Genomic DNA, 12,078 nt, shown 5'->3' with positions numbered 1-12,078 from the left:
CAAAAGGAAGAGAAATTCAACAATTGTTGATATGTCAACAATGGTTGATATGCCTACTGTTGTTTTAAAAAATGTATAGTTTGCAAAATTGCAGTTGTGCTTCTTGATACCACAGTGATTTTTTTCCAGATTACCATTGTGTGATTTGTGGTTCACATTGGTTATCTGTTCATACTGCAGATTTTTATTATTCAAGCTGGCCTCCTTGAATGTTTAATTGCCATTTTTAATTTATTCAAGGAATGTAGGCATCATTGGCTAGGCTGACCCTTAACCAAGGGAGGCAAGTTCAGTTTTTTGTTCTTAATTTTTTTAGGTGACATAGTTACGATGAGAATAAAGGACATTGTCCGGGAAGGTATTAGGTTATGTAAACCATGTGTTTAGTTTACACTTGAATCTATGATTAGAAATGTGTACATAGAGGCAAGTGAAAGCTTGAGTTGTTTATCATTAAAATAACAAAATTACATTTCGACAGCATTGTCTGATCTCTGGACTTTCTAGCATTTTTACTTTGCAATTATATGTCAGAAACTTGAACTTGAACTTCTGGTATAATGAACAATATTAGCATGATTATTGTAAAGTTTATAATCAAGCTGAAGATTGTATAATCTGACTTTTGAATGTCATAAACCTAGCTGAAGGCCATGAAGACATATCATATTCTAATATAGTTTATGTTTTCGATGGTATTCTGTGACGATTTAACAGATGCCATGAATCTGAAAGCAGCCTATATTTATCTGCTTGGAGCTAATAGGTGCCAAACATGTGTAAATACTTAAGGATGTAACCATCTTCCATGTGCCGTTAGTCTGCGTACTGTTACCTGCTACTTATCCATGCAAACATCATTAAACATCCTGTTTTGTCACAGTTCTGGTACAAAAAATAAAATATGCAGACAAATTAAATTGTAATTGTGCTATCACCATTTTTAATTTTCTTTTAATCGTTCACAGGTTGAGGGCATCACTGACAAGGCCAGCATTTATTGATTTGGTTTATTATTGTCACATGTACCTAGGTACAGTGAGCAGTTTTGTTTTGTGTCCAGTTCAGACAGATCATAACATACAAAATGCGTTAGGGTAATAGGGTGAAGAATACAATGTTACGACTGCAGAGAGAGCTCAACATCAACAAAGAGTGAGGTCAATATTAAATTAAAAATTTGAGAGGCCTATACAGAAATATAATAATAGCAGGGAAGAAGCTGTTCTTAAATTTGTTGGTATGTGGGTTTAAGCTTTTTTATCTTATCATCGGAAGAGTTTGGAAGAGATTATAACCGGGGTGAGAAAGGTCTTTGATTATGTTAGCTGTCTTTCTGAGGCAGAGAGAAGTATAGATGGAGTCAATGGACGGAAGGTTGGCTTGCATGATGGACTGGGCTGTGTTCACAACTCTCTGTAGTTTCTTATGGTCCTGGGTGGAACAGTTGCCAAAGCAAGCCATGATGCATTGGATAGAATGCTTTCTGGAGTGTATGTATAAAATGTGGTAAGTCTCTTTATGGACATGCTGAATTTCCTTTGCATCCTGAGGAAATAGATGTGTTGTTGTGCTTTCTTGAACATAGCGTCAACGTGAGTGGATCAGTACAGATTGTTGGTAATCATCACTCCTAAGAACTTGATGTTGTCAACCAAGTCCACTTCAGTACCATTGGTGTAAACGGGGCATGCCCTCCACCTTGCTTCCTGAAGTCAATGACCAGTCTTCATTTGATAACTTTGAGGGAGAGATTGTTATCTTTACACCATGCTGCTAAGCACTCCTGTATTCTGTCTCATCATTGTTTGAGATCCGGCTTACAAAGACGGTGGCGTCAGAAAAATTGCTCATCCCAGAGGGTGGTTAAGAGTCAACTCCATTGCTGTGGATCTGGAGTCACATGTATACCAGACCGAGTAAGGATGGCAGTTTCCTTCCCTAAATAGCTTTAATGAATCAGGTGGGTTTGTCCAACAATTGACAATGGATTCATGGACATCATGACACTCTTGATTTCAGATTTGTGTTGAAATCAGATTCCACTGTCTTCCATGGCAGGGTTAGAACTCAGGCCCCAGAACATTGCCAGGGTCTCTGGATTTTCATTACATCAATAATAGCACTAGGCCATCGCCTCCCCAAATACAATTGGCATTCTTAGAGACTAAATGTGCACCAAGTATTTGCTTACACAAAATTGAAACTGAGAATTTAAAAGTGGGCATGGATTTAGATCTTTCAAGAAAATCAGATACCTCCTTACTTATCAGATCAGGGTAAAATATTGGTGATGCAAGAAACCAGCATGCTGCAGGTCTGGCAGCATCTGTGGAGAGAGAAACATTTAACATTTCAAATATGGTATGACTTCTTCAGAGTGTGAAATGTTAGCTCTCTTTCTTTCTCCAAATGCTGCTAAACCTGCTGTGGTTCTGCTACATTCTCTTTGTTTATTGCCTTAATTTTGTTAATTGTATCATCAGATCAAGCATTCTGCTGAATGCTGAATTAAGTATTGCTGGTAGACACATTGGCCAAATGTCAATATTTTGATATTATCCTCAAGAAAGGATTTTGGGGTTGAGTTATAATTAAAGTACTGCATTAAAACTGGGTAAATTTACACAATTTTAAAAGAAAGGCCAGAGACTCCTGTCGGTCCAGAGTTTAGAATTCAAATCCATAAAAATCAGAAGACTGTGTTTCTGCTGGAAGTAGCCTGAAATAAAGCATTGATGCAACAAATATAGTCTGGTTTGTATTTTTTCTTTGATTTTAAACGAGATCATTAAGAGTGAGCTAAGTAGGTTTGACTTTTTTAAACTATTACTCTTCATAATGGTGAAGGCAGTTAACTGATGAGTAAGTCTATGGCCTCACACAAAACACTTCATAATAGTTGAGGGCTGATGTGAAGATTCAGTTCAGATCACCACGGAGTCCTATTACATCCTTGGTTTACATTATCTGTAATTGGATAATGGCAGCATGGACTCACTTCTGAACTCAAAGCTTGTGGCAGTAAGGAACACAACTGTTGTTGATCCATTGATGAGACAGAATTTCATAGAGTTAAGCATCATCAAAATTAGTCATGTTTCTTGTCTAAATGCCTTTTGTCAAAACCTCACTATCCATCTCTTTTAATTTCTCTATCTGCTCACTCAAGTTGAACAGTGTACTGTCTGACCTATTGATGTGAACAGTACACTTGCATTGTGGCAGATTTGCTAGAGTTTGCAACCAGTGCATCCATCTGTTGCTGAAAGACTTATTTGTGCATTGATAGTTCAAAGTTAAACCATTCAAAAATCCTCTTTCTTTCACTTCTGGTATTACTTTGGAGCAAGTGCAACTCAGTTCTTTAGTACATCCTCACCACTTGGTATTTTTCATTTTAGACCAAGCTTTGAGCTATCTCCATCTGGTCTAATGGGTCTCCATTCATCAACTTTTACAATTCATTATTTTTTTCCTCTTCAAAGCCAATCCTGACAACTCATTATCGCTTCTAATTCTGATATTGTGTTTCTGTTCTTCTAGTGAAGCATTTTAGAATCCTTTATTTCATTAAGAATATTTTTAGATTCAAGTTGCCTTGTGTATTGGAAGGGGGCAGAGACTAATGATTAGACATACCTTGTTCGAGATAAAATTTATTATGAGTAAAGACCAGAGAAGCAAAATGTAGCGATTGGAAAAAAAACATTGAGGGAAGCTTATAAATATATAAGTGATATTGGACAAAGTTTACTTAGTTTAGTGAGGTCTAAGGGCACAAGCCCATATCAGTAAAAACTAAAGTCAAAAATCACAACAATCAAAATACAGTTCTATGCTATACTGAGTGAAATTGGGTAGTAAAGGATGAACTTTTTCTTAAGTACTCATTTGAAATGAGGAATGCGGTCTCCTTATAAGAGTTAAATACTGGCTTGGTAACAAATTTGATTAGAATCAAATTTTTGGATTGTGTGAATGTAAATGTTGTCGATGCTGTTTTGACTGCATTTAGCTTTGAATCATTGTACCCAGTTACGTTGCATCAATTAAAACGAGTTAGTGGAAGTGAGTTTCTGGATACCAAACATGATATAAAATGACATTTTCACACCACGAACTAATTTCTTGTTTAAATCAGTGCTGGATATTTCTTGTCTAAAATATATCATGCAGAGAATTTTAAATTATCATTCAGTTGCAGGATATGTGACAATTCAATGTTTTTGTGAATTTTCATATATTGGTTCATGCAAGTGTGTTTTACTCTTGTCTGTTGGAAGTGAATATAATTGCAATTATTGTAAAAATATTATGCATGTTTAACCAAGGAAACCAAGTATCTTTTCATAACCTAAGTAAAATGCATTGTAAGTAGAATGGAAGACAGTCAAATTCCATGGATTATAGTCAATACCCAGTTTAAAATCTAAGTTTTTATGCCATTTCTGATTAATTTTACTAAATATTAATCAAGCAATATTCCTTTAAAGTTCTGCCCACAGTTTTGTAGTGAAGCAAAAAAATTCCCTATTACCGCAAGTTCAGAGTACTGTACATCGACACCCAAAAGGAGTTTTTCAAAGCTTATTTTTAAAGTATCACAACCTTAATGTAACAATGGAAGTTCTTTTCCTTTTTATATGAAATAGTTGCAAGAATGCTGAATACCATGTTGATTGAGTTTGTTCACTCAAGATAACTCGAATAAATAATGCGCAGCATAAACTGAGAGTTCAATGAAATCAATATAGTAAAGGTTATGTGAAGCTTAAATACAGTGTATATCTGAGCAAAAGGAACCAATTAGGTAATAACTGTAGTGATAGGTTTTTGGGCAAATCATTCCATGGGTATGGTCATTATCCTTCTTTAATTCTTTAAGTGGGAATATTGATATTCCACCCCAGTGGTGTAATGAATCATCAATGATAAATGGTGCCATATTAACTTGGTGAGAATTGGATCCAATCATTTGAATTTCTTTTTATGATGTTCCCATTTATGCATCAAAGCACCTTGATTAAGGATTTAGATCTGAGTCCATTCTTTATTTTAATTGACTTCATGATACACTTTGACCAAACAGTCACAGGGCCATAATTTTTTTTATTGGAGTTCTGTCAGAATGTGGAGAAATGAATGAATTGATGGACCCAGATTTACTTTAGAAGATCTCCCTCATCATCCAGAGCATTGAGAATGTGACCAACTAATATTGCACAAATAATTATGTTGAAGTTCCTATAAATTTTAAGGAGTTGCTTTCTTTCTAGCTGTAATTAACCAAGTTAGTCAGTGCTAACCAAGGCTTGTGGAGCAGTTAACTCTGTGTTTTGGCTAATGAACCTGTGTTGCAACAGTCCATTATGAAGTGTTCTAGCGAACAAAATCAAGCAGAAGCCTTGCAGTGTATACATCTACATGGGGAGAGTTTCAAATCACCCCTAGCAGAAGTCTTTTTGTTGGGAAAGGACATGTTGATCAAAATGAGGTTTAAAGATCTTTCAACAGGAAAAAAGCCTGAAATTTGCCCCAGCCAAAATGTCCAAAATTGCACTCTGCCAAAAATGATACACAATCTTTGACACTTTCTTAGATTATTTAGAGTGTACAGACTAACAAAGACCAGCAAAAATTCTTTTTGAGATATAGAAAATAGAACTTGAAATTCTGTAATCCTGCATTATAGTTCCAAATCGTATAATATGAATTTAAATTATTACTGGATCTAAGTGCCAATTAATCAATACATTTGATTGGGAAAGTCCTGGTTCATAGGAACATGGGGATGAAGAGCCCAAATAAAATATCTGATCTTTTCATATCTAATTCAACTTATTGCTTTCTTAAAAGGGTAAAATGCAACAGAAGATTTTATTCTTGTCTGGTAGCTATTGTTTTAATTACACACAATATGTAAAGGATACTCGCATTATCCAAAGCCTTATTGAAACTTGTTGTAAAATTTTACTATTGTTTCCAAGATGCAGGTTTGAGAAGACCGATGTATTTCAAATATATGCAGACTTTATGATTTGAGGTATGGCAGCCACTTCATTTCTGCATGGCTGCCAGTTATGAAAACCTTAAAATGACAGTTTTACAGTTAACAATAATTTATTGCTTTTTATTTGAAGATGGTCACCAGAATTTCAATTGCAATAAGTACTTTATTGGTTCACTGTTTAATAAGTGCAGAATAGTTTAGTAAGATCTTGTGATGTTCCATTTCTTGCCTGGAGAGAGGTCCTGTGAAGGTTTTGGGTAATTCCACTAGCTGTAAAATCATAAACAGGGTTTTCATATTGTTAGTTCAGTGGTTTACCTGGATGGTAAAGTTCATGAATGCATATTCAAAGCAATTGTGTATCACGGCTTTGCCATGAGCGTGATTTAAATTACAAGACAAAAAAATGAACAAGAAAATAAAAAAGAGAAAAATTAAATGTGCGATCGTGTTCACAAAAAAATATAAATTCTAGATGCCTCAGACCATGCAGTGACATGATCTATCTTAAAAGATAGAACTGGTTTACACAACAGTTCTCCTTATGTTAAATTTGAGCACACATCCAACCAAAATGGTGGAGACATTAAATCAATGTTTTGCCTCAGTTTTCATGTTGGAGGACATTAGTATAATACCAGTGTTAGTACATATTGCAGAAGTTGGAGAAAAGGAGAAACTTTAAAACATTGTCGTCACTGGGTAAAAAGTACTGACCAAACTACTGGGATTGAAGGTGATAAAGTCCCCAGGGCCTACATTCTAGAATCTTAAAGGAAGTGACAGCAGGGATAGTGAATCTGTTGGTTATATTATTCCAAAATTCCTTTGATGATGCAAAGATTCCAGTGGATTGGAAAAGTGCTAATGTAATTCTCTTATTCAAAAAGGGAGAGAGGCAGATATAAAGAAGCTATAAACCAATTAGTTTAATGTCAGTCATTGGGAAATTGTTAGAATCCACTAATGAGGAAATAATAGGACATTTAAAAAGTTAAATGCAATCCATCAGGGTCACCAAGGTTTATGAAAAGTAAATTTTGTCTGACTAATTTGCTCAAGTTATTTGAAGATGTAATTAGCAAGATGGATAGTGAGGATTCTGTAGATGTAGGACATCTGGACTTCCAGAATGCTTTTGAAGAACTATCTCACAAACAGTTAATACACAAGGTAAGATCATGTGGGATTGGGGTAATATGTTAGCTCGGATAGAGGATTGGCTAACTAATGGAAAGCAGAGAATCGAGATAAATGGCTCTTTTTATGGTTGGCAGGATGTAAGTATTGGGGTGCCAAAGCGTTCGGTCCTCAGGCCCTACTTATTTACAGTCTATATTAATGACTTGGATGCTGGGATAGATGCTACTATAGCCAAGTTTGTAGATGACACAAAAAGAGATGGGAAAGTAGGTTGTAATGAAGAAATTAAAAAATTTACAAGAGAATATGATAGGTTCGAAAAAGGGCCAAAATTTGACAAATGGAGTTTAATGCGCATAAGTGTGAGGTTATTTTTTTTTTGGTCAGAAGAATATAAAGGACAACTTAGTGGGTGGCACAGTGGTTAGCACTGCTGCCTCACAGCGCCAGAGACCCGGGTTTAATTCCCGTCCCAGGCGACTGTCTGTGTGGAGTTTGCACATTCTTCTCGTGTCTGCATGGGTTTCCTCCGGGTGCTCCGGTTTCCTCCCACAGTCCAAAAATGTGCAGGTTAGGTAAAATGCTAAATTGCCCGTAGTGTTAGGTGAAGGGGTAAATGTCGGGGGATGGGTCCGAGTGGGTTGCGCTTCGGCGAGTCGGTGTGGACATGTTGGGCCGAAGGGCCTGTTTCCACACTGTAAGTAATCTAATCTAATCTTAGTTCCAGTGCTTCATTGCAGAAGGATTTGGGTATCCTTGTGCATGAATGGCAGAAAACTATAACCAGGTATAGCAGTTAAGAAGGAAGACAAGTGGAATTTAGCATTTTCTGCTAAAGGAATTAAGTATAAAAGCTGTAACTGTACAAAACATGTGAGACTGCATCTCAAGTGTTGCATATACTTTTGGTCCTCTTACTTGAAGAGGCTCATACGTACATTGGAGACAGTTCAGAGATGATTCACGAGATTGATTCCAGACACCAGTTTGTCTTATGAAAAGTGATTAAGCAGTTTCGGCCTTTCCGTGCTAGCATTTGATAGAATGAGAGGAGATCTAATTTGGGTATATAAGATTGACAAAGTAGATGAAGAGAGGAAGTTTCTTCATGGGACAATCTAGAACAACAGATAATAGTTTAAGAAGATGGGGTAGCAGATAAGAAGGAATTAGTTTTGTCGTAAGGTTATGAATCTGGAATTTGATACCCTTCAGAACTGACATGAAGAGGAATTCCTTTAGCCAGAGAGTGGTGATTAAACTGTAAGTGTTTAGTTCTTTTAGTCTTAAAAAAATTTCTCTTCATGCCTTGTGATATGTCACTTTTGCAGGAAGAGAGATCAACCTAGAATGTGAAATTTGTAAAATTAATCTGAAAAGGTCTTTTCATTCTAAATCATTTCTTGATTTATCAGTTAATTACTTTGAGATTCAAGTTGTTAACATGTCTTGTGTGTACCTCTCCTTCAAAACAGCAAACTTTGTTCATCTTTATTTTGATGTGATGTCTGTTGTGTATAAAGCCATGAAGCAAATTCATATCGCATTACAGATGTTGCAGTAATTTTATGAATTGTTATGCAGAACGTTCCTAGTAAAGATACCCACAAAGCAGTTACGTGAAACTTCTAAAAAGATGTTCTGACAGTTCAGAGCAAGATGTGTTGCTAACCGTTTCAGAAATTAAATCTTCAGAGTCAGTGTTGTTTTACACTTTAGGCATTGGGTGTGAAGGTTGAGTATGGCAGAATTTAAACGAGTTGCTATATGTATAGATGAGTGCATATATTGTTTAAAGGAATTTCAAGTACTGAAAGATTTTTTTTTAACTGAATCCTGCTTGTTCTTGTTTCTTGCCGAGGGATGTGAATTTGATAGATTGTGAGTGATTTTCTTTTCCTACACACTTGCAACAGAAAAAGTTAATCGTATGTTAAGATTATATTTGTAACAGGTAATCTAACAGTTATTGTTTGTCTGAAATATCTTTAATCTTCAGAATACTTGTTTCTTCATCCTCTGTTCAGCACTGTAAAGAGACTATTGATCTTGAGGGAGAATCCATGGTGGCAGACATACAAGCTTTCAAAGATATAAATTTCCTGACTTCCAGAGAATTTACATTATTATAGACCTATGTCCTAAGATGGAAGCATTTTTGGGCCCATGACAGTACTTGGCCATGACTGCATGCTCTGATGTGACTGGGCTGGCCCTACTCTGAGCGTGCAATACAGACTCTTATGTCAGGTGCTGTAAGCTCCGATATCATCATAAGGGTGGCATGTTCCATGCATCTGCTTCAGTATGCTTTCATTTTTCAACATAAGTGGAAACAGTAATATTAGATGTGGTGTCAGGATCTGAATGATAAAGATAAAATACTTTAGGAAATTAATGCAATGTATTGAACGTCATTAGAAAATTTGCTCTGTAAAATTAAATTGGCAATGCTCTATTCTGCAAATTTTTGGAATTTGTGCCAGCTTTATGTGTTCAATTTACTTTTTCCAGTCAGCATTTACAAGCAACAGAAGTGAATGAAAATTTGGGCCGTAAATTGTCCTTGTTTTGTTGTTGCAGATTTATTCGCCCGATCACACCAGTAGTAGTTTCCCTTCAAATCCGTCAACGCCAGTTGGATCGCCATCACCCTTACCAGGTAAAATTTCACTGACATGGATGTATTGGATGACCTAAACGTGGCACAGCTTGTAAATTCTGTTCATGATTTGGGTGTACAAAAATCTTTGATGGAATAGAATTTGCAATTTCTTTAAGATTGGATTTTCACTCGTGAACATTTAGTAAGCAATAACTAGATTAACATGTAAATTGTCATCTTGAAATAGTTTTGTGTCCAGGTGTTGTGATTGAATGTAATTTTAAGGTTTCTACACTTAAAAATTTATGCTTTCGTTTATGCTCTCAATCTGAAGTGATTGTTTAAAACTGTTGACTGGCATTTTACAAGGACTAACAAAATATATTGTTAAGGACTTAGACTTCATAATCCCTCATGTGATGCTTCGAAGTTTCATCAGCTCAATTCTGCAGTCTTCAGTTGCAGTTATGAAAAATGTTGCTGCTATTATGTGTTTTGAAAGTTGTATTCAATTGTTATGTTGCTAGCTGATGTTATTTCTGGACAAATCAGATCCCAGGCTAAAATATGACTTAATAGACAATAATTTGTATTTTTTTCTCTGTTAAACAAGGACGTTTTTCATTGAAATACCAGCATGTAATGTTGCAGATTTGATTTTAGCAATAAAACAGGAGCTTATAATAGAAAATAAAACAGACTAATCAAACTGTTCACATATATTTCAAAGTGCATTTATCCACTAAAACACTGGAGAGCATTGTCTTCTCCAACATGTCTTTAGGTTTAATTTAATGGTTGCTTTTGATTTTTGAAGGTCTCGAGAATTTGATAGCCTCTCCCTGAATATTCACATTACTGACCTTAGACTTTGTCAGTATCACATAACCCTTTTGGTGTTCTACCCAAACACTTTTGATCTGAAACTTTCAAGCTGAAATCTTTACACTATGGTAACCTTTTTGCTAACTTTACTGAATTAATTCATTTTTCTAGGAGCACTGTTTTCTTAATCTAACTTTACCCAGGACTACTACCCCAAAACCTTTTCAAACTGTAGGTATTTTTCATAAGCATAAAAAAAATCCCTTTTCCTTCTAACTGAAATCAGGCAAATGTTTTTTAGTGTTTACTTTGCCATGCTCTTTTTTAAATCTGTGGAATAATAAGATAGTTAAAGGCTAGTTGCAGACCCACAGAAGGATGATTTCTAGTGCATCTTTCGAACAATTCAAGTTAACAACAGTTTTGTGCTGTCCTTGCTGAAATCTCTTCTGTTTATGGATGCTGACTGTGTATTTGCTAGCCTAGAAACTAGCAAAATAGAATGACCGACCAATCTCAAAAAAGGATTTTATTGTCATTACAAACATGACAACTATAAAGTAATTATGAATGTAAGACTATGACATGTAAAGATGTGTTTACTTGGAGGAGTCTGCTGGGAGGTTCATGGAATTATGGCATAAACAGTAGGTATTCCCAACATTGTTTTCTTCTTTCAAACAAATGAAATTAAATATTTGGAAACTTGAAGAGTGCAGGTTGTTAAAAGTATCAAGTTTATTTTCTACACTGAAATGGAAATCTTGGGCGTTCCACTGTCAGGATCGCAACAGTATAGGCATAGAATGAGCTATGAACTGCATATTTGAGTAGTTTATTTAACCCCATTTCTAGTGTTTCAGTTTAGTTTAAGCAAATCTTTAGTTTTCAACAAGCCATACTTCCTCACACCTTGCTTCTGAAAGGACTTCATTTTTTCCCATCTCTGTTCCATCTGTTCCAATGATGCCAATTTCCACTGGATGCCTTGCGACATGTCCTCCTTTTTCCTCAACCGAGCATTCTCACCCACTCTGATTGTCAAGGACCTCAAATGGGCCTGATCAATTTCTGTACTTGTCCTCACTCCTTCCCATCCCTCCCTGAATCGTAATTTCTCCTTATCCTCGTTTACCACAACACCAGCCTTTGCATTCAAAGGATGATTCTCTGCAATTTCCACCTCGTCCAGCATACCACCACTAAGCTCAACTTCCTCTCCCTTCCACTGTCAACATTCTGCAGGGACCAAATCCTCTGTGACACCAGATTCCACGCCTCTATCACTCCTAACACTTCCCCACACTATTTCCATCCTCTAGCCCCCACTAGCACCACATACAATGTAATTGCAGAACGTGTAAGAAAAGGTACCTTTTTACCTCCTTCCTTACCCCAAACATGTAAAGTAGTGTTTTATTTGTGTCTTTCAGTCTAGTCTGTTGTATTTGTTGCTTGCAATGTGGACTCTTCTCATTTGGCAAGACCAAAT

The 12,078-nt window shown here is 36.0% G+C and overlaps 1 protein-coding gene across 9 annotated transcripts in view; it reads left to right on the top strand.

The window, feature by feature from the left end:
- Positions 1 to 12,078, top strand: part of tcf12 (transcription factor 12) — a 329,491-nt gene that overhangs the window by 244,742 nt on the left and 72,671 nt on the right. For all 9 annotated transcript variants that reach the window (XM_043677468.2, XM_043677462.2, XM_043677465.2 and 6 more), the window contains one exon: positions 9,740 to 9,818. In XM_043677468.2, coding sequence (XP_043533403.1) covers positions 9,740 to 9,818 — 79 coding nt within the window. The remainder of the gene's footprint in view (positions 1 to 9,739; positions 9,819 to 12,078) is intronic.

Source organism: Chiloscyllium plagiosum, unplaced genomic scaffold (assembly GCF_037043375.1).
Source record: "Chiloscyllium plagiosum isolate Xiang-an unplaced genomic scaffold, Cpla_swu_hap1 HiC_scaffold_39, whole genome shotgun sequence".
Lineage (NCBI taxonomy): Eukaryota > Metazoa > Chordata > Chondrichthyes > Orectolobiformes > Hemiscylliidae > Chiloscyllium > Chiloscyllium plagiosum.
This window is presented reverse-complemented; position numbering and strand designations above follow the sequence as displayed.